General features: G+C 40.7%; 4 protein-coding genes and 2 pseudogenes across 5 annotated transcripts; 2 read left to right on the plus strand and 4 right to left on the minus strand.

Annotated features, from left to right (window-relative positions):
* Positions 1–1,057: 1,057 nt before the first annotated feature.
* Positions 1,058–3,520, minus strand: LOC103342187 (uncharacterized). The gene has a single exon (XM_008245791.2). It carries the CDS (start codon positions 3,441–3,443, stop codon positions 1,299–1,301), a length of 2,145 nt encoding a protein of 714 aa, XP_008244013.2. The 5' UTR covers positions 3,444–3,520; the 3' UTR covers positions 1,058–1,298.
* A 1,344-nt stretch (positions 3,521–4,864) lies between these two features.
* On the minus strand, positions 4,865–6,671 carry LOC103342272 (uncharacterized; annotated as a pseudogene).
* Positions 6,672–9,045: 2,374 nt separating this feature from the next.
* LOC148915441 (protein PLANT CADMIUM RESISTANCE 12-like) lies at positions 9,046–10,298 on the minus strand. The gene is made up of 4 exons (XM_089041614.1): positions 9,989–10,298; positions 9,842–9,913; positions 9,464–9,673; positions 9,046–9,379 (listed from the first exon to the last, which is right to left on the minus strand). Exons 1-4 carry the CDS (start codon positions 10,194–10,196, stop codon positions 9,294–9,296), a joined length of 576 nt encoding a protein of 191 aa, XP_088897740.1. The 5' UTR covers positions 10,197–10,298; the 3' UTR covers positions 9,046–9,293.
* A 2,517-nt stretch (positions 10,299–12,815) lies between these two features.
* On the minus strand, positions 12,816–15,712 carry LOC103342270 (cytochrome P450 CYP736A12-like; annotated as a pseudogene). Its single transcript, XR_016121905.1, has 2 exons — positions 15,022–15,712; positions 12,816–13,806 (listed from the first exon to the last, which is right to left on the minus strand). The product of XR_016121905.1 is annotated as a cytochrome P450 CYP736A12-like (transcript).
* Positions 15,713–18,370: 2,658 nt separating this feature from the next.
* Positions 18,371–20,660, plus strand: LOC103342186 (uncharacterized). Its single transcript, XM_008245790.2, has 4 exons — positions 18,371–19,654; positions 19,748–19,819; positions 19,903–20,115; positions 20,216–20,660. Exons 1-4 carry the CDS (start codon positions 18,658–18,660, stop codon positions 20,317–20,319), a joined length of 1,386 nt encoding a protein of 461 aa, XP_008244012.2. The 5' UTR covers positions 18,371–18,657; the 3' UTR covers positions 20,320–20,660.
* Positions 20,661–20,862: 202 nt separating this feature from the next.
* Positions 20,863–22,450, plus strand: LOC103342184 (uncharacterized). The gene is made up of 4 exons (XM_008245788.3): positions 20,863–21,730; positions 21,826–21,897; positions 22,006–22,218; positions 22,313–22,450. Exons 1-4 carry the CDS (start codon positions 20,863–20,865, stop codon positions 22,405–22,407), a joined length of 1,248 nt encoding a protein of 415 aa, XP_008244010.1. The 3' UTR covers positions 22,408–22,450.
* The last annotated feature ends 111 nt before the right edge of the window (positions 22,451–22,561 follow it).

Consider the following 22,561-nt stretch of genomic DNA (forward strand, 5'->3'; position numbering starts at 1 on the left):
AAAATATAATTGGTATATTAGAATAATAATAAAAAAGATTCGAATATATTTAAAAAAGGGCAATACTGTTTAAAATAAAAATATTATTTAAATATAATTGTCTACATAAAGGTGTACTCAATTAACTTGGATTAGGTCCGGTTACGTTGTACATTGAGATCAAAATCCTAATCGTAAAACGCTAGGTCAAGTTACGTGAGTATCCAAGCCTAATTGAGTCACAAGTGCCCTATAGTAGGCTTATGGTCAGGGTTCGAGACTTGAGAATGGTTTTGGAACAAGTTTAGAGAAATGAAAGCAACATATATAACCAGAATTAAGAGCTCACTCTCAGAAATATCATTGACAGTCACAATAACGGAGCTTGTATTTGATTTCATTAGTGATAATCATGAAAGATTGTTCCCTAATGGATTCTGCAGTTCTTTTAGTTGATTATGTTTGATCTTTCAGAGCGGCAATATATTGAATGGAGAAGTCCCTGCAAAAAATGCTCAACAAAAAATGGAAAAATTGATAAAATTGAATAACCATTTAATGCAAGAAACGAAAGTAATAAAACTGAATAAACAATGATTGCAGCAGCTTGGACCTTTACAAGCAATTAAAAGTTAACCGGTATGATCCAAATGCAGAAAAGATATGAAATTGCAGCAGCTGTAAATGAAGAATGTACAATCAACACTGAAAGTTGGATTATGTGCTACAACATCTTGTAAATCAAAACTTTGGTTCTAGAACACACCTTCTCCCTCTCAAGACTAAGAAGCCATGGCTGAGCCTGTTCAATTTTCATACATCAGAAGATTGACCTTATATTGTTTTGCTGCTGCCCCAACACAATCTTCATCTAAATTCATTAGACAAAACATGAGTAGTTCCTGCGTACTGTAAGAAAATTTTAATTTCTCAAGATTAGTCTTGCAACAATCAGTCTCTAATAAGGGAAACGAATGATCATAAATCAAGATAGAAAATAAGATAGCATGAACATCAGTTCCATAACAATGCAGAGATCAAAATGCAGAATTGGCTTATGACATCAGTTCCATAAAGAAACATAGAAAGTCGAATTGCAGTTGGACATAGGTATTGGAGCAAAAACATAGAAACCCAAATTGCAGAAACAATAATCAACAGAGACATTGGAGCAAAAACACCAGTAAATTTTCATTTCACTTCTTGTTTTTGCTACAAAATTGAACAATGGAAATCAACATCTAGGCCAAGCATGAAACCCCTTTTTTTTTTTTTACATAGGAAAGAGGAAACAACTAAAACATAAGATGGTCATCAGATCAATCCAGCACAAGCAACTTCTGATATTCTTCGCCGGAGAGGGCTTGTTCCATTACACTGTCTGGGCGAACTTCTCCATCATTATCCAAGAACAACTTCATCAAATTCTTCGAATAGCCACTCAACAGCGCCACCCCTGGTTGTGTGCTAGGCACTGGCGTAGACAAAGAGTGCCTTAGATTCCAAAACACAATCTGCGGTATGGCATTCCCATATCCTTTCTCATTATACTTCCTCTGAATTGTCTGATAATCAGTCTCCCACCTATTGGTTGAAGCCTGATCAAACTCCATGTCGCTGAACACAAAGATCCTCTTTATCATATGCTCTGGCTTCAGTCTCCCCTTCACTGCCACTTGCAGAAGCAAATCAAACACCTTTTGAAAATTAGTGTTCCCGCCCCATTCCATCGTCCTCACAAACTCGCACTTGGACATAAGATCATTGCCTTGTATCAAATGAAGCTCAGGTCTTGCACTGAAAGTGATGACCTTTCCCTTCCATGGCTCTTCACTCAGTTCAGACACCAACAGTCCCAAAGCCACCGACACCTCCATGGGTGTTCCATTCATGCTTCCAGAGACGTCACATACAGCCAAGCAGTTGTTCATCTTGCCTTGCTTCAGCATGTCATCCACCATTCTCTTCCACTGAAGCTCAGCCACTTGCCCGCCATCTCCATGATTCAGAGACTCTATGATCTCATGTGGAAGCAAAGCACCCGCTGCAATCGTGGACTTGCCAGCTTTGACGTCCTCCAAATACTTCTTAAACCTCTCTTCATCATGCTTAAGGAACTTCTCCTTGTAAAACTTCATGGCCACAGAGGCCACTCGGTTGTAAGGAATGGAACCCCACTGGTTGGCACCTATATAAACCTCTGGCAACTCCAACACCTTCCTCAACGGCACCAACACATCCTTCCTCAGCCGGTCTCGGACTCTGTAGGCGTAATGGGCGTCCTCAACACCTTCATATTCTGGGTATGATTCTCGCGGGAAGACCTTCCTGGCGATGCTTTCACATAGCAAAGTGGCTCGGTCGAAGGATGAATCGATAGAAGGACACCACTTGGCTGCCAGGGTTATCTTTTTGTACTGATTGGAGTTGAAGTTTTCAATATCAGACTTCAAACACTCGGCGAAAAGATCTGAAACACGCTCGTACAGAAACCGGAAATCGGGGTCACGTTGGTACCTCCCAAGGGCTTTCTGGGCCATACTGATCTTCTTCTCTCTTCTCAAAGAGCTCGCCTTTTCCTTCTCCAATTGTGCCCTTTCCATTGCCCTTTTTATCCGGGCCTCTCTAGAGTGCACATCCCCTTTCCGATTACTTGACTGGCGTCCCTTCACCGCACTGCTACTTGACCTTTGCCCCCCCCCGAAGGGTGGTCTCAGCCCATAGGGGCCACCTCCGTAGGGTGCTGGTGGTGCAAAGCCACCTCCGTAGGGTGCTGGTGGTGCAAAGCCACCTCCGTAGGGTGCTGGTGGTGCAAAGCCACCTCCGTAGTAGGGTGGTGATGGTGAAACGCCACCTCTGTAGGGTGGTCTCAGATGATTTAGCCCCCCCCTACCACGCCTACCAATCCTACACGCCCCGCCTTTTCTCATCGACCACTCGGCCTTTTGGGTCTTCCTCACGTCTTCGCCTTGTAGAAGGCGGTACAGTATCTCAGGCAGATCTTTGAAATACCCAAACTCGGCTAGAGACGCAACGTTGCAGGCGAGGGTTTTGGGATGGTGCTTGTGGAGCCAAAACGCCGCCGTGTAGAAGCCTTCCTTGTCGGACTTTCCAGTGCCGCGCACGCCTCTGAGGTTGCAGATGAGCTTGAGGGTGGTTAGGTCGTCGTGGGCCCAGGCGAGCGGGAGCTGTTGGTTGAAATAGGAGGCCGGCGTGGATGGCACAACATGGAAGAAGAAATCGACGCAGGGGTTGCCGGAGGCGAGAAACGTGGCAGAACGGTTCTCAGTGAAGCCCATCGGAGGTGCGATAATTGGAGCCTTGGCTGAGTCGTTGTAATTGGCAACCATGAGGTCAACGAAGGGGTCAGTCGATTGAGTTTGGGTTTGGGTTGCTGCTGCGATTGGCTTTGGCTTTGGCTTTTTGAACTCTGGGGGACCAAGAAGAAGACTTGGAGGAGCCATTGTTGTTTGTTGGTATGAGGGTTGTGGAGAATTGGGGATTAGGGTTTTTGCAGTGGGGTTTTTGATCGATGGATTAGAAGAAGTGAGTTTTCTTTTGGGGACGGCGTGATACGCCTCTTTTGTAGGAGATCAATTTCTTGGGCTCCAAGGAGTTTTTGTTGAAAATCCTTTTTCAATTTGAATTTTTTATCCAAACAATATCTTTTGCTAATGGAAAAAAAATAAATTATTTAATATACTTATACAACTGGCAACCAGTCGACCGACTTTGGTTTTATTTTCTTGAAATTGTATTTACCATTTGCGTGAGAATCCTACTTAAAGAATTACCAGTTCCTCCAACAACAAAAAAAGAAAAGAAAAGAAAAAAGAATTACCAATTCCAACTTCAGTGACTTTTTATTTTATTTTCAGTGCATATTTATTTATTTAATGTGTAAGAATTTCTATATTTTCTACGTGTTGGGCAACAGGGCCTTAGCTTGTTTTGGGTTTTCACTGAAAAACATATTTTTCCAAGAACTTGGATTTTCACCAACAATAAGCTCAGCAGCAGCTGATTATTAATATGAACTCATTGTTTCAGTTCTTCTTATGCAGATGAATATATGCTATTGGCTGGGATGGTGAATATATGCAGATCACTTCTGCTTTTATTTCTTAAGCTGAAAACAAATCTGCCCAAGTTCTCTCACATTTTTCTCCTTTGAATTTATATGAAATTACAACGAAACGAAACGAAACACATCAAAAACACATTAGAAAGAATTTAAGAAGGCATCCATAATGACCTCTTCTGCCTATCCAAGTTAACTAGAAAGAAAACTGTAAAAGCTCACATGCATGATGCATCATCCCTACCCCTATTATATATAGAACTATAACACATAAAGAAAAACCTGAAATTATTCCAGAATCCAGATTGACTACTGAGACATTTCAAAAACTCTCACTTCCATTTACATCTCTGCGAAGCGTGTTTATTCCCAGATGACTGGGAACAACAAACATGAACAAGATTCCATTTTAAGCTAGGACTAGTCCTACGAGGAGCACATGTTTTCGTCAAAGGATCTGCCTACTCTTTCTTCCTGCCTTTCTGTCCTAATGCGTATATGTTTCATCAAAACTATCCTGTCAATTTTTGTATATAAATATAATTGCCACCACTTGATGATCCCAAAAATCCAGCGAAAATGAAGAGAATGCCAAATAACACCGCATGATGTTAGCTAAAGAACAACATTTCAAATTTATATGTAAGACTTACTTTAGAGAAACATAAAACAATGATAGAGAAAAATCATATCCTGTCATTTTCATTTCACTTTTCGTCCTCCTAGCAAGAAGTTAACTAGAATTATTCTTATTCAAGGACATTAATTAAAAGGAAACAATCTTCAAACAGGTAATGATCAACATCAATCTACTACAGTCAGACTCTGATACTCTTCGCCAGAGATGGCTATTTCCATGAAAAGTTCTGGGCAAATTTCCCCATCATGTTTGAAGAACATCTTCATCAAATTCTTGGAGAAGCCACTCAACAGTGCCACCCCTGGTTGTGTCTCAGACACTGGTGTAGAACTCGAGTGCCTCAGATTCCAAAACACAATCTGTGGCACTGCATTCTCGTACCCTTTCTCCTTAAACTTCCTCTGTATTGCCTCATAATCAGTCTCCCAACTATTGCTCGAAGCTTGATCAAATTCCATGTCGCTGAACACGAATATCCTCTTGATCATATGCTCTGGCTTCAAATTCCCATTCACGGCCACTTGGAGAAGCAAATCAAACACCTTTTGAAAATCAGTGTTTATGCCCCACTCCATCCTCCTCACAAACTTGCACTTGGAACTAAGATCATCCCCTTTTATCAAATGCAGCTGAGGGTTTTCACTGAAAGTGATAACCTTTCCCTTCCATGGCTCTTCACTCAGTTCGGACACCAACAATCCCAAAGCCACGGACACCTCCATTGGGGTTCCTTCCATGCTTCCTGAGACATCACATACAGCCAAGCAGTTGTTCATATTGCCTTGCTTTAGCATGTCATCCACCATTCTCTTCCACTGAAGCTCAGCCACGTGATCATCAACATCACCATTTTCGTTGGGTTCAGATTCAGAAGAATAATGATCGTAGAGCTCAATATTCAGTTGGGCAATGATCTCATGAGGAAGCAAAGCACCGGCGGCAATCTTGGACTTACCGGCTTTGACATCCTCCAAATACTTGTTAAACCTCTCTTTGTCGTGCTCCAAAAACTTTTCCTTGTAAAGCTTCATGGCCACAGAGGCCACTTTGTTGTACGGAATGGAACCCCACTGCTTGGTAGTCATATACACCTCGGGTAAGTCCATGGCCTTCCTCAACGGCACCAAAACCTCCTTCTTCAGCCTGTCACGAACTCTGTAGGCGTAATGTTCATCCTCAATACCTTCATACTCCGGACACAATTCCCTCGGGAAAACCTTCCTTGCAATGCTTTCGCAGAGCAAAGTGGCGCGGTCGAAGGAGGAGTAGATGGAAGGGCACCACTTGGCCGCCAGCGTAATGTAGTTATTCCTCTTCAAACATTCCATATCCGACTTCAAGCACTCGGCAAAGAGATCCGAAATCTGGTCGTGTAAGAATTGATAATCCGAGTCACTCTGGTACCTGTCAAGGGCCTTCTTGGCCATGGCGACCATCTTCTCTGTCCTCAAGGCACTGGCCTTTTCTTTTTCCAATTTGTCCCTCTCTTAACCCTTTTCGCTTTAGATTTCGACTTGTCCCTCCTAGTTCCATCTGTCCTCATAATCCTCCCCCTCCTCCCACTGCCTTTTATCCGTATAGCCACTCGGCCTTTTCCTTCTCTCTCACGTCTTGGCCTTGTAGAACCCGGTACATAATCTCGGGCAGGTCTCTAAAGCACCCGAATTGGGCAAAGGAGGCGAGGTTGCAGGCTAGGGTTTTGGGGTGGTTCTGGTGGAGCCAAAACGCCGCCGTGTAAAAGCCTTCCTTGTCGGACTTTCCAAAACCACGCACCCCGCGGAGATTGCAGATGAGCTTGAGGGTGGTCAGAGAATCGTGGGCCCAAGCCAGGGGAAGCTGTTGGTGGAGGTAGGAAGGCGGAGTGTCTGGGACGACGTGGAAGAAGAAATCAAGGCAGGGGTTGCCGGAGGAGAGGTAGGTGGGTGAATTGTTCTCAGTCATTCCCATTGGAAGCGATGACCTCATCTTTGTGAATGTGTCGTTGAAATTGGCAACCATGAGGTCCACGAAGGGGTCGCTGGGTTTGGGTTCGGTACATTGGGGCTGTGCTGGGTTGGGTCTGAGTTCTGGAGGACCAAGAAGAAGGGTTGCAATTGCAGGAGGCAGTCCTCTTGTGAGTTTTGAAACGGCCGCTTGGGTTTGTGTTTCTCTGATAACTGAGAGGATTCGCATCGTTTCACTATCACTTTCATCAAAGGGATTAACTTGTGATTTATTGGAGCAGCTTACTTGGCGTCCAAGATATATATTGACTTGTGCTTTCCCGAGTCGACTTAACAGCCAATAATATCCTTTAGGATATGCACGCACCGAATTAAATTTTCAATTATGGTTAACAATTTTGGCCGAGATGGGGATTTTATCAAGATCTTGGACCGTCTGAAAAAATATTTCAAGAGCCAATACTATTAAGGAAAATGTCACTAAAGTTCAAGAGACGGGATTCGAAATGAAAATATGAAATGTAATGCTCTAGGGTTGTCATCCTTGCTTTTATAGAACATGAAAGCTCATAATTTATGTTTGTTCTTCTCAGTGAGAATGCTAAGTAATACCAAAATGGAAAAGTAATGAAAATTAACCTGAAAGGCTAGCTGCTGCTGCTGGGTTTAGTAAGCTTTTGATGGGGACGACGACTCTGATCTCTGGAGGACCAAGAAGAAGAGTTGGAGTTGGCGGAGGAGAGGCTCTTGTGAGTTGAGAAATGGCGGCTTGGGTTTGTTTTGCTCTGATAACTGACAGGATTCCCATCTTCAGTTTCACTTTGACTTTAATCAAAGGGAAAACGTATATTATATACCCTAAAACCGATTATTTTCGGATATCAATTTGAGATCAATTTTGGGATCGCTTTACTTGCGCTCCAAGATATATATATATATATTATGAGTAATGCTATTTAGACACACAAGATTTACCACATTAGCTGACCACCTTATGTGGCAGCTGATATGGTCATGCCATGTCAATTAATGAATACTGCCATGTAGATTTTTTTTTATTTGCTTTTTTTTAAAAAATAATCCTTAAAAACAACAAAATTATAATTAATTATTAATTAACCCTAGCATCTGTACGCTGTAGCAAGCTGCAGCTTCGTTCTCTACTCAACACTCCCTTCCTCCATCAAATCTACCCTTACCCAGTAACACAGCCAAGTTGCGCGAGAAACCCGACAAATCACATCAATCCATCTTGGAAGAATATTCATGAAGAACATTCACATTTAAAATAAAAATAGTTCATATTTTGGGAATTGTTCGACTTCGATTGTTCACTAGACTGCCCATTTGATTGGAAAGCTAATACTCCATTCCTAACAACATACTCAAGCTTTAAAATTCTTTTTAATTCTTATATACATGACCAGAGAATATGAGATCTCAAAATCAATTCGGATTCTCTAGATAGCTAGTGAAATAGGCATTAAGATTTTTGAGTTGGATTTTCTTGATTAGTTGATTTGCAGAGTTGGGTTTGTTGAATCAAAAAATTGGTTTTCTTTTTGGAGAGAGATTGCAGGAGGATGAGCAAAGGCCAAAGGGGAAGGAGAAGGCAGCCAAAGGGATACAACGAAGAAGAAGAAAAGTTGAAAAATATAAATTACGCAATTTAAAAAGGAAAAAAAAATAAAAACACAGTTGGCCACATTTAAGTGACGTGGCATATACACATCAGCTGCTATATAAGGTGGTCAGCTAATGTGGTCAATCTTGTGTGTCCAAATAGCATTACTCATATTTTATTTAGTATTATACAGGTACCAAAGTTCAAGAGACAAACTTTAAAGCGAAATATATAAGAATAATTTTATTATTGTATGATATTCTTTAAACTTTGTAGCATTATCGTTTTGTATTTCAGTATCACAAGGAAATATTCAAATTCAAAAAAATTATTTATTTTACATAATTTGAAGTCAAATCAACTTATTTATCTTTGGAAAATTAGCAAAAACCAACGTTAGAGTTGCAAATTATTAATTTACATAATTGTGGCCTTTTCTTTTGGCAAACCATCAAGTTAACCGCTATTTGTTTATTTAGCACAAAACGGTCTTCCTTCTTTCGCTTACATGGATTAACGAATATCACATATAAGCAAAATAATAGGTCAACTGAGCCCTCCTTAACTATAGGGTTTAACGAATGAATAGGCAAATGACGTAACAATTTGTAACTTTAAATTTAAATGTGATATTTGCCCATTTTTGAAAGATACCAGCCAAAGCTATTACAAGTTCCAAAGCTTCGTGTTATGTGTGTGAGTTCAGTGTGTTATTGCCCCTAACAATAGGAGAGGTCCTCGAAAAAAAAAAGTCTTATTTGGGCTTAAAATGATCAGTACGAAAAATGAGTGAATATAAATTTGAAGTCAAGTTCGACAACGTTACAAATCAAGCAATACCGCGACTGATACATACATACATATATATATATATATAATTTTAAAAAAAAAGTAAACTTCACTTGCAGGTCGTCTGAGAAACTAATTAAAAACCAGAAAAAGTCACGAACTGAAATAAATCAAATTACACTCTTGATTGATCGTAGAATGAAGAACAAAAGAACCAACACGGGAAGCGGGAAGTGTCTAACGAGACATGCCTGGCTTGATGTATGGAGGTGCAGGGTTTCCAGCTTGACCTTGGTTCATTCTCTGCGCATTGGCGATCCAACCTGCATTAAATTTTCATATTAATTAATCATGCAATTAATTAAGGCTATGAATTTTGTTAATTAATTATGTAGATAGGTAGGTACCTATGGAGGGGTCTTGTCCGCGGTTTTTGAGCTCCCTGTACTCTTGACAAACAGCACAAGTGGGAAGCAAACAATGGACACAACAGTCTACACATGGATCTTCCGGCAATGAATATAGGCCTCTCAGTTTGGATCGATAGGGGAACGAGAACAAACAAGAACACCCCACATAGGAAAGAGCATGATAGATTAAACCCGCAAAAGCACAAGCTGCATGCAATATTATCAAGAATTTTTTTTAATTAAGTCGTATGCCATTGCCATGCATCAATAATTTATATTAATATTTGATTAATTAGCATGATTGATTCAATTCATGTATGTTCTTAATTTGTAACTGCACCAGGGAAGTAAAAGGTTGACAAGTTATTGACTTACACGTTGTTCCCTTATCAATGATCTCAGCATTTTGGCCAAAGGTTACACAGGGACAGCAGCAGGTCATCAAACCTAATAGAAAAGATTGTTAATTTACCAGTTCATTATATATATAATAGAAAAGGTTAGTTAATTACAAGGACTTACAATTGGAAGGATCTTCAAAGCAACCACATAGACCTGTCGTCCATTGAGGCGGCCCCTGTTGATAGCCATATGCTGCTGCTGCGTGTGGAGGTGCCGCCTGTTGTTGATAACCACCACTGTATGCTGCTGGTGCTGCCTGTTGCTGATAACCGGCGTATGCTGCTGCTTGTGGAGCTTGTTTAGGATCACTATTGTTATTGGGATGCATTTTGGTCTTATTAATGCTCAAACTGAAGTAACAGAAGGTCCAAGTGAAATTAATTGAGAGAGCTGCTAGCTGCAACCCCTTATATGAAGGACACTAGCTATATGTTTGCTTTGATTTGTTGCAGCTAAGGTTTCAGTAGTAATACTTAAATAGCAAATTATTCTAGGTAGCAGGCAGCTACATCTGCTGGCTGACTTGACTGACTGCGAGATGTTTGTGATTAACGTTAGTGATTGGACAGCGTAACACAGGTGATTTTCTTAGTTCAATGATTAAGCAAGTTCATACAAGTAGTTGACTAATATTATTGACCTTTTCAAAATACAAACCTGGCATGGATTAAAAATTTTCCATCCCCTGTTTGAAGGGCAGAGCAGAGGTAGGTGTTTTGCTTTCTTCTGGGGAACTAAGGAACTAAGAAGGAAATTGACCGGTTAATCAAAACAAAAGCCTCCTTGTTTCTTTTCCCTTTTTTTCAGAAGATCAAATGTAAACATATCAAGTGTCCAATTTAACAAAGTCAAACTAAGCTCCATCCTCCCTCCGTTGACTTTGATTAGGATGTGTTTCTTGTTGAAGAGGGCCATGTGATGAAGTACATTGTCTCTGCCACTAATTTGCAGGCAGGCACGCATGGCGCTAGCTGCCAGAGTTTTTGCTGGTTTTGCAAAGAATCTAATGACATTCTGGTCAAAGTAAACTCTTTCGCAATTCCATGAGAACATTATTGTCTACCATACAGACTGTGATCACCACGACTTTCCCAAATCCCCCAAATTAATATCTAAGTCAAACAATTCCGCATTTGTTCCATCCCTCTTTCACACAAGCTTTTTTTCTTTCTTTCTTTTTTGTTGTAAGTGAATTACGGTTCCGTAGTTTGTATATACAGCTGTGTGTGTTTGACTTCAATATATCCAGACAGAACTCCCACTAGTGGATTTTGTTAATTATTGCTTGCTCAATTGTTTGCACAACAGATTCTTTTATTATAGTTGGTGGCATGTATGACATAATATTGTGTAGCATTGCACTATGATGTTTTCATCCACAGCTCTCTATCTCTCTCCATTTCTGTGAGATCAATCAACAAATTTAGAGTGGTACATAGGCTAATGGGAGACCCAGAAGCAGAATACCAGGGTGATGTTCATGACCAACCTCAAATGGAGATGGAGGAGGTGGAGTTTGATTTACAAGATCAACAATTTGAGTATCAACAAGTGCCTGACACTGGCGACGGGGTTCCTCCATTGAACTATGATGACCAAAACCAACATGATCAATACCAACAACAACAGCAACAACCAGAGCCACAGCCACCCAATCAAAATGATTATGACCCCCAACCGCAACCACAACCACAAGTCGTCTTCCAGCAGACACAACAGCCATCTCAGCCTCAGCCAATGCAGTTCCACCACTAGGTCCTCCACAACCAAACCCTTATCAGACTCAACCACAGCAATTCCCTCCTCAAAGCCCTCAGCAGTTTCCTCCTCAGAGGTCACAGCAGTTTCCTGCTCAAAGTCCACAACAATTTCCTCCTCAAAGTCCACAACAGTTTCCTGCTCAAAGGCCACAGCAGTTCCCTCCTCAGAGCCCACACACAGCAGTTTCTGTAAGAGTTTTCAGAGAGAGAGAGTGAGAGCTTGAGAATGAAGCAAAACGAATTCTCATTTTAGACACACACTCACTGTGCATATGTAAAACCGTTGGGAATGGCATATTCCCTCATTACATCATTCAAATCTAGCCATCCATTCATCTACCTATAAGATAGTGACATGTGGCATAACCTACAGCTTACTCTAAGATTATATCTTAGCTGCACACCTGGACTGTAATCCAAGGGCTGACATTTAAACTTAAATCAAACCTTATTTCAGCACAGACACTTATAAACTAACAGTTTCCTCCTCAAAGTCCACCGCAATTTCCTCCTCAAAGGCCACAGCAGTACCCACCACAAAGCCCGCAATTTCAAGCTCAACAACAACAGCAGCAGCAGCAGGGCTATCAGCAGCCTCAAATGACCCCCCAGCCTGGGAAATATTTCAGTTCCCACCCCAGAATGTGCAATCCCATCCCAATCCCAATCCCATGTATGGAAATGGGGCTAACCAACCTGGGGCCTACCCACCACAAGCACCCCAACAATCTCCAGTAAAGTTTCCTCCTGCAAGTCCAAGTATCCCTCATCAGGTTCGTTACCAGCAGCAGCAGCCTCAACGAGCACAAGCAGGGTACATTAATGTTAATGCAGGCAATGCCAATGCGATGCCTGATAATAATTATGCTGCTCAAGGGGTTCCAGTGCAGCCGCCTCATTACCAGCCGGGACCTCTTACTCATATCAACCTGCAGAATGTTGGCACTGAGGGCTGGAGTTCTGAATTATTTGATTGCATGGATGATCCAATGAATGGTACGTCTACATTTCGTCGTATACATGGAATTATATATCAATTAATGAATCTTAATCAAGTATGATGATAAGCGTAGTATGATGATAAGTGTTTCAACTGTTCTTGGTCGTAGACCCTAAAGAGAGATCAAAATGCCGATGGTAAGGAAATTGGTGTTTACTTTTATTAATTTAATTTGTCACTATGTCCCTTTTATTTATTGTTAATACAGAAATCATTGTCCAAAAAAACAGAAATCATTTTATTCAATTTTCACTGATGGGTACATTTATTTAAGCCACTCCCTCTGAATAATTTATTAGGGAATTTTACATATCAATAGCAAATGGATGGGTGTCTATTTAGCGTAGGCGGTAGATTGGCGTGACAAGCAAGTGTTTGGTCTTTGAAAGCGATAAGCCGAATGTCTCAGTCATGTCCACATCTTCAGGTTTCAGGCCACTTGGGAGGTCCCAGTTAAAGAAGTGGACCAAGTTTGTGAGAACCAGCCGGACTGTGGTTAGCCCTAATTGCATAGCAGGGCACCCTCTTCGACCAGACCCAAATGGTAGGAGCTGGATGTCATGTCCTCGAAGGTCAATATTGCCATCAATGAACCTTCCAGGGTAAAATTCTTCCACATTTTCTGACCAGACATTAGGATCTCTCCCAATAGCCCAAACGTTTATAAAGATTGTCGATTTCTTTGGTATGTCATGTCCTTCAACTGTAATGTCCTCCATGGATGCATGTGGAATGCATGAGCAATGGTCCAACTGGGTGTAACCTAAAGCTCTCCTTGAGCACCATGTTCAAGTAACCCAACTTTGGCAAGTCACTCTCTTCCACCATTTGGTCCGTTCCAATCACACTCTGGAGCTCTTGCTGGAGATGCTTCATTACCCTCGGATGCCTCAGGAGTTCAGCGAGGGTCCAAACTATGGCGGTAGCTGACGTATCGAAGGCACCCGAAATCATGTCTAGTAAGATGGCCTTCACATTTATGCGGTCAATCATGTAGACTTGCTCATCGTTGGGATTCAATGGTTGGTGCATTAACGAAAGCATCACGTCCACACAGTCCTTGTGATGATGGCCTTGGCGTGCTTGCCCACTCTTAGAAACTTTGGGTGTTCCCCAATTATCTTCTCTAAGAGTTGGTCGATTGTCTTGCTAAGTCTCTTCATGGGCTTGGTCAATCCCTATATTATATTAAGAGGAAGATACGGTTCAGATACATATATATTCCTTAGTTAGGAATCAATCAATGACACAGTTCTAGTATGAGCATGGACAAAGACATGCATGATGCATAGGGTGGGACCCATAAGCAGGGCCTCGCATGTGGGTCCCACTCAATGTGAGAGGGATGTTACCCAACTTTGAATGTCAAGCAATCTTAAAGTCTCACATGTAGCGATGCCCCCTAGTATACGTATAAAATTAACAATTGTTTGAGAGCATCCACAATGATAAAGTGTATATGAAGGTATATGTCAAATATACACATTTGGTTGCCGAAATGTCCTGCAATGAGAAGGTGTATACGACTGCAAATGTACATTACAACCATGATATGAGAAAAAAGATGCAAATATAAATCTAATTTTACACCCAATCAAGGTGGGTCCCGTAACAGAAAAGCTAATAGAGAGGAGAGAGGAAAGCTACTTAAAATATAGGGAAGTTATTAAAATGGTGGGCCCAAGGCGTGGCTGAGATTTATTAAAATTATGCAAATGTACAAAGTTCTTCTCCAACAATTCTCTAATGTATGGCCATATTTCATTCAAATTGAATATATGAAACTAACAATTATCTAATGTCTGGCCATATTTCATTCAAATTGAATATATGAAACTAACAATTACACTGATCAATGGTGAAGAATAAATTCATATCAAAGCCGATGGTTCAGATTAATTTTATATTACATCATATTGAATGAAATTATATCTGATAGGAATTATAAAAATTTTATGTTGATTTGTTTAGAAAAAATAATTAAACCTAACACACACAAAATTAACACAAAAAAATTAACATAAAAAACGAATTAATACAAGAAAATCGGATTTACATCTTTAAATTTGCATCCAACTCATTTGAGCAAAAATGATATTTGCATCTCCCGGAGGTGTAAGGGAGATGTAAAAGTAGCTTTACACCTTTGAATTTACACCTCCCTATCGTGGATGCTCTGAAAGCAACGCCAAACTTGTTAATGAAGCCAACGGAAACAAATTAAATATTATAGACAGGAGGATACGGCCAATCTTTCATTTGTATTAATTATTTACGAGTAGTTATGCATGATCAAGGACAAGGCAGTGAATGTCATGATTCTGTGAGAACTAGTACTACCGGTTGGCTGATAGATATAGACAGATGAGTGAGTGTTCCGACAATCAACATACCTGAAAATCGAATGGACTGGGGAAAGGCAAATAGTCACCAATGTTGACTGCCACTAACAACAACATCATCTCCTCAATAATTCCCTTCACATAAAATGTATCATCATTTTTGCTCCCCAACACCATCCTATACGTTATGTCCTCAATCAGCTCACCGACCTCCTCACTAAGATCCACCACTTGGCCCCCGCTGCGGCTTTCTTCAGCGACTCAACCAATAAACCCACCTCTTCCCTCCTCGATGGAGCAAAAGTCTCAATCTTTGATGGACAAAGAAGCTGCAGCGTGCACAACTTCCTCATATGCCGCCAGTACGGACCATATTCACTGAAAGCCATGTCCTTTGTGCCGTAAAACAAGTAGTCGGTGGATTGGACTTTGGGGCGGCTGGCAAAAATGGTGTCATGGGATTTCAAGAATAACTCTGCAGCTTCAGGGGATGAGACGACTATGGTGGTTTTGGTGCCTAGACGCATGGACATTATGGGTCCATATTTTTTGGCCAAGTCTCGGAGGCTGCGGTGTGGGAGGTTGCCTAACATATGGAGATTACCAACGACTGGCAGCGCCCAATGACCAGGAGGCTTCCGGTGTCTCGGCCTCTGTATGAGAGACCAGAGGAAGGTAAGAAAGATGAGGAGGATGGCTATAGCTGTAGCAGTCATTCTGGCTTTCTGTGGTGTGAGAGAGATTGTCGATGGGCGAGCATTTGCTCATAAGGAGGTGTCCTCCTCCCCTAAGTGTATTTGGGTTCAATTTACATAGGAGATAATCTTGAGGCAACCCTGTATAATATTCTCCAAGGCTGGTCTTGAGATTTTGAGGGTCCTGTGCGAAATTTAGCTAACACAAACTGACACTATTACATAATGCCATACAATAAATGTTTTTTTTTTCCTTAAAGTGACCAAAGCACCCCAACTCCCAAGGGCAAAATTGAAATTTCACAAAAGAATTAAATTGAATTAAATTGATTAAATTGGGTCAGGGATGTTATACCTTTTGAATAATCACCATGATTGTGACAATGAGTCTTTGTCATCATAGATCATATTTAGATATTAAATATTTTTTCACACCTAATTCATTTTGTATCAATATTCCCGGAACATCATTAATTGGATGCAATTTTTTTGGTTGAGTTAGTTGGATGCATTATTTTTGCAAAATTGAATATCTGAGCATATATAAAAACAATCGTGTACCACTTTACTAACCACATTTTTAATTGAGGTGAGCCCTATATATGGAAGTCTTGTCTCTATGGGCACTTGAAAAAAAAAATCTACATGAGTAATTGAAGAGCTAACGTCAAGTCAATGGTGGGGATGTACGCACATGACAAGCAATGTCTGCACATAGGAACATAGATATTATTGGGGCAATTAGAATATTCTTGCTGAAGAATATATATATAGTGGCATGCATGCAGTCGAGAGATTCAGTGTCATCATTTGAGGAACGAGGTGCTTAGTCGTTGGATCTATTTCAATGAAATCATGTGGTTGAGATTGATTTAAGTGTTTAAACTTTTTTGTGTCTAATGACCTGCCAAAAACCCACATGTACGTACGCTTTACTGCGTCCACGTGTTATAATATGGATGAGAGATATGGTTAATATTTCCCACTTTTATGATATAATATCAATAAATATCCACTTGTATATTCTAACAAACGAGTTATATCATGTGACATAGTCTCATACTACGTATATTATAATTACTTGCACTTAAAGCATCCACAATGAGGTCCTTAAATCACATTCTTAGATAAATTTTAGGGAGGAATTGAAAAAATACAACTCCAATCATGCTCCTTATTCACCTCCTAAAATAAAGAGACTCTAGGTCTAGGAACTCCTAAATCTGAGGAGAGAGAAATGACTCCTAGTGACTTCTTATAATTTAATGTTGTTTCGTTTCATGCATAGTTTAAACTTTTAATTAATACAAACTATTTTTTTTTTATATAGAGATGATAACCAATCATATTGAATTAACTTAGTGGGTATGATTGGAGTTCAAATTTTATAGAGTTCCTAAAATAACTTTTGTGTGGTTTTAGCTAAATTTTAACTAAAGAATAGGGAGCATGACCTTTGCCTACATAATTACTGACTAATTCCTTGTGATTGGGTATTTATTATTTTAGTATGTGGTTGTGAAAGTAGCTGGGATATTAAATGTTGACATCAGATAAGCCTTTAAACAGTGGTTGCAACATTATGTGATTGACATATAGCATAGCAGTTTTCATATTTCAATGAAAACAGTTAGTTTCAAAAAAACAAACCAAAATTTTAATTTGACCCTTATTGTCATTATGGTGGTTTTGCTGCAACTAGGTCACATTTGCATATGACTCTGTTCTTTAAAGAAATTTTACTGGTCATGTACGTAATAAATTTTCAACTATAATTTTTATACTACTTTTTGCAATTTGATCTTTTTTTATTTTATTTTTGTCATTCGATAGGGAGGGAAATTGGGGAGTATTATATTGGGTTGTCTCAAGATTGGCTTTTACCAGGGTTGGTCTTGAGATTTTGAAGACCCTGTGCGAACCTTAAACTAGGCCCTCACACAAGCTAACACAAACTTACACCATTATGTAATGTCATACAATAAATGTTTTATTTTCCTTAAAGTGACCAAAGTACCCCTACTCCCAAGGGCAAAATTGAAATTTCATAAAAGAATTAAATTGGATTAAATCGATTAAATTGGGCTAAGGATGTTACACCCTTTGAATAATCACCATGATTGTGACGATGAGTCTTTGTCATCATAGATCATATTCAGATATTAAATATTTTTTAACATCTAATTTATTTTGTATCAATATTTCAAGAACATCATTAATTGGATGCAATTTTTTTGGTTGAGTTAGTTGGATGCATTATTTTTGCAAAATTAAATATCTGAGCATATATAAAAACAATCATGTACCACTTTACGAACCCCATTTTTAGTCGAGGTGAGCACTATATATGGAAGATCAAATGTAAGCATATCAAGTGGCCAATTTAACAAGTCAAACTAAGCTCCATCCTCCCTCCATTGACTTTGATTAGGATGTGTTTCCTGTTGAAGAGGGCCATGTGATGAAGTACATTTTCTCTGCCACTAGTTTGCAGGCAGGCACACATGGCGCTAGCTGCCAGCGTTTTTGCTGGTTTTGCAAAGAATCTAATGACATTCTGGTCAAAGTAAACTCTTTCGCAATTCCATAGAACATTATTGTCTACCATACAGACTGAGATCACCACGACTTTCCCAAATCCCCCAAATTAATATCTAAGTCAAACAATTCCGCATTTGTTCCATCCCTCTTTCACACAAACTTTTTTTTTTCTTTCTTTTTTGTTGTAAGTGAATTACGGTTCCATAGTTTGTATATACAGCTGTGTGTGTTTGACTTCAATATATCCAGACAGAACTCCCACTAGTGGATTTTGTTAATCATTGCTTGCCCAATTGTTTGCACAACAGATTCTTTTATTATAGTTGGTGGCATGTATGACATATATATTGTGTAGCATTGCACTATGATGTTTTCATCCACAGCTCTCTATCTCTCTCCATTTCTGTGAGATCAATCAACAAAGTTAGAGTGGTACACACTACATAGGCTAATGGGAGACCCAGAAGCAGAATACCAGGGTGATGTTCATGACCAACCTCAAATGGAGGCGGAGGAGGTGGAGTTTGAGTTACAAGATCAACAATTTGAGTGTCAGCAAGTGCCTGACACTGGCGACGGTGTTCCTCCATTGAACTATGATGACCAAAACCAACAACAACAGCAACAACCACAGCCACAGCCACCCAATCAAAATGATTATGACCCCCAACCGCAACCACAACCACAAGTCGTCTTTCAGCAGACACAACAGCCATCTCAGCCTCAGCCAATGCAGTTCCCACCACTAGGTCCTCCACAACCAAACCCTTATCAGACTCAACCACAGCAATTCCCTCCTCAAAGCCCTCAGCAGTTTCCTCCTCAGAGGCCACAGCAGTTTCCTCCTCAAAGTCCACAACATTTTCCTCCTCAAAGTCCACAACAGTTTCCTGCTCAAAGGCCACAGCAGTTCCCTCCTCAAAACCCACAGCAGTTCCCTCCTCAAAGTCCACAGAAATTTCCTCCTCAAGGGCCACAGCAGTACCCACCACAAAGCCCGCAATTTCAAGCTCAACAACAACAGCAGCAGCAGGGCTATCAGCAGCCTCAAATGAACCCCCAGCCTGGGGCTGCTGCACAGTTCCCGCCCCAGAATGTGCAATCCCATCCCAATCCCAATCCCATGTATGGAAATGGGGCTAACCAACCTGGGGCCTACCCACCACAAGCACCCCAACAATCTCCAACAAAGTTTCCTCCTGCAAGTCCAAGTAGACCTCATCAGGTTCGTTACCAGCAGCAGCAGCCGCAACAAGCGCAAGCAGGGTACATTAATGTTAATGCAGGCAATGCCAATGCCATGCCTGATAATAATTATGCTGCTCAAGGGGTTCCAGTGCAGCAGCCTCATTACCAGCCGGGACCTCTTAATCATATCAACCTGCAGAATGTTGGCACTGAGGGCTGGAGTTCTGAATTATTTGATTGCATGGATGATCCAATGAATGGTACGTCTACATTTCGTCGTATACATGGAATTATATATCAATTGATGAATCTTAATCAAATAAGATGATAAGCGTACTATGACAATATTTCAGCTCTCACAACGGCTTTTGTTCCATGCTTGACGTTCGGGCAGATAGCAGAGATTGTAGATAACGGCACTACCTGTAAGTCATCCAAAACATATATATTTATCTTAGCTCATGTACAATGATCTACGCTTAATTAACTGCCCGAGTAATTACTGCAGCATGTGCCATCAGCGGATTGTTCTACGGGTTGATTGCAAGTTTCCTTGGGGTACCATTCATAATGTCATGCACTTATCGCACAAAGCTGCGGAGCATGTTTGGGCTGGTGGAGGCCCCTGCACCCGATTGGGTCACTCATTTGTTTTGTGAACCCTGTGCTCTCTGCCAAGAATATAGGGAACTTCAGATCAGAGGGATAGATCCTTCCATAGGTACGTAACCCTACTTTCGGTACGTGATTTCATGTATGTACATTATATTATATAAAAATATAATATCCATCCTCCTTCCTTCTTCTATGCATCTTTGTAGGTTGGATAGGAAATTTGCAACGGAATCCCAACTTGCAGCAGCAGCTGCGAGCTAACATGATGGCGCCTCCACCACCCCAATATATGAATCATAATTGTCAATGACAAACAAATATGATATGATAATCGGTTTCATGAGAAATTGAAGCAAATTAATGTTTCTGATCTCATCATCTTTGTTTAAATCTCAACCGTTTGCAGACTTTTGCGTTTTCTGTCATCAAGGCCAACATTTTCTTTTTCTATGTTATTATTTTCTTCTTTAGTGATATTGTGGATGCTATGAATATGTATCGCTTTTCATTCTTGTAATATTGAACGAATTGTTGTTTTCATTCATTGACAAATAATCCGAGTATTTTTGTTTTGATGGAGTTTCGTTTATGGTGTATATATTCGTATTATGCTTATAAGATATTCTCACATATGTATATTTAGAGAGTAAAGTCAATGCATCCTTTTTGTCAACCGTGTTGACAATGTGTGTATAGAATAGAATAGATGGTAGCAATAGTAGGGGTGAGAGGCTGTCCTTAGTTTTCTCGTTTGTATATAAAGACGCGATGACGTTGCCGTCCAATTGGTTGGGTCCATTGATGCTCAAACCCCTCTTCTTCCCAGAGCGTGGGACGTCCTGGGTTGGATCTCATGGGACGTCCTGAGGCACAAACTTGTGATGCTCAACCGCATCCTCTTGAACATCAACCAAACCAGGCGCCGTTCAAATTCGCAGTACATGCACAACAACCCCAGCAGCAGCTGCCTGCAGAACAGCTTCCGCCTCCAAATAACCCCTCTACTGTTATAGAACCTAATCCTGATCACGAGGCAGATGATGATCATCATGAACATCAAGCAATTGCAAACCATCATGATCAAACTCATGAACATCAAGCCATGCAGCCCCACTATAACCCTCTACAGCTTGCACCCCAAAACCCCTCCCACAGCGTTGGAACATCACGTCCTGATCATCATCAACAACCCCGGCCTTTACATGATGCGGCACAATTGCCACCCACAAACCCCTATAACACCAATCTCATGTTACACCATTATCATTGGCCTCACCATAATTATAATGCGCCTGCACCACCAGCGGCATACCAAGTACACCCCCAACGACAAGCATTGATGCCAACTGGCCCAGTAGCACCACGCCCACATCCAACTCCAACTCCATATTATCCTCCTCTTCCTGTTCCTCATCATCATCATCATCACCAAGCTTCTTCTGCTCCTGCAATTTATTATACTACATCGCAAGTGCTTTTCCCTCCTCCGGCTGCTTACCAATTTGTTCCTCATCACTCTGGACAACTGCAATATTATAACAATCCTGTTGCTGCAGCTAGAAATCAGCTGCCGCCTCTACATTATAACCCTAATTATATTGCAGAAACAGGAATACCCGTCCAAAATGTTCAGTACCTACCAATGCTGCTGCCTCAGCCCGCTGGCATAGACGGTGCTTGGAAAACTGGGCTTTTTCAGTGCTTAGATGACCCCCCAAATGGTACTCTCAACCCACCATATGATACTCCAACTTTTTTATACGGCTTAGCTTGCAGGATTCATGAAAAATACATATATTTGTTGTTTATATTTCAGCTATCATGACGTTATTCTGCCCATGCTGGACATTCGGTCAGGTTGCAGAGATTGTCAACAATGGTCAAACCTGTAAGTCAAGTTAAATCGTTCTCTGATTCCCATGAATGAATTAATATTTGACTACTTTTGTGTTCACAACATTGATCTAACTAATGGCTGGTGTCAATATACATTCAGCGTGCGCAGTCAATTCACTGATTTACATGCTGATAACGGTGTGCATCTTTGTGCCATGCTTGCTATCATGCACATATCGGAAAAAGCTAAGGAACAAGTTTGACCTACCTGAAAGCCCCGCTCCCGACTGCATCATTCACTTCTTATGTGAGTGGTGTGCTCTCTGCCAAGAACATAGGGAGCTCGAGCTCAGAGGCCTGGACCCTTCTTTAGGTACATACGAACACTCCCTTTCACAATATGATGACGTGACTTGCACATGTATGATGGCTTATGGTGTTTTATATGACATCTTTGTGTGTTGTAGGATGGGTAGGAAACATGGAGCATATGCAGAGGTTGCAGCAAAAGCGGCAAGCTGCCATGGCTCCCCCAACGACCCAAAGAATGACTGGATATTGAACAAAATCAAATGTTTGTGATATTGGCTATCCTTCCTATTTCCCATCAAAACTAAGCATCGACTTGGTATTTTGTTGGTTTGATATGCTTTATGTTGTTGGATGCTTTTTCATCTTGTATTTTCGGTTATGAGGGGTGGTGAAGAGGGATGGAT

The sequence above is a fragment of the Prunus mume genome, linkage group LG7 (genome assembly GCF_029339155.1).
Source record: "Prunus mume cultivar Tortuosa linkage group LG7, ASM2933915v1, whole genome shotgun sequence".
NCBI lineage: Eukaryota > Viridiplantae > Streptophyta > Magnoliopsida > Rosales > Rosaceae > Prunus > Prunus mume.

Coding starts and splice junctions, on each gene's coding strand:
- LOC103342184 (XM_008245788.3), top strand. CDS start 20,863: ATGGGACGTCCTGAGGCACAAACTTGTGATGCTCAACCGCATCCTCTT. Junction 21,731..21,825: donor CTTAGATGACCCCCCAAATG/GTACTCTCAACC, acceptor TTTATATTTCAG/CTATCATGACGTTATTCTGC. Junction 21,898..22,005: donor TGTCAACAATGGTCAAACCT/GTAAGTCAAGTT, acceptor ATATACATTCAG/CGTGCGCAGTCAATTCACTG.
- LOC103342187 (XM_008245791.2), bottom strand. CDS start 3,443: ATGGCTCCTCCAAGTCTTCTTCTTGGTCCCCCAGAGTTCAAAAAGCCA.
- LOC103342186 (XM_008245790.2), top strand. CDS start 18,658: ATGGGAGACCCAGAAGCAGAATACCAGGGTGATGTTCATGACCAACCT. Junction 19,655..19,747: donor CATGGATGATCCAATGAATG/GTACGTCTACAT, acceptor ACAATATTTCAG/CTCTCACAACGGCTTTTGTT. Junction 19,820..19,902: donor TGTAGATAACGGCACTACCT/GTAAGTCATCCA, acceptor TAATTACTGCAG/CATGTGCCATCAGCGGATTG.
- LOC148915441 (XM_089041614.1), bottom strand. CDS start 10,196: ATGCATCCCAATAACAATAGTGATCCTAAACAAGCTCCACAAGCAGCA. Junction 9,914..9,988: donor CTTTGAAGATCCTTCCAATT/GTAAGTCCTTGT, acceptor CTTTTCTATTAG/GTTTGATGACCTGCTGCTGT. Junction 9,674..9,841: donor CATTGATAAGGGAACAACGT/GTAAGTCAATAA, acceptor TATTGCATGCAG/CTTGTGCTTTTGCGGGTTTA.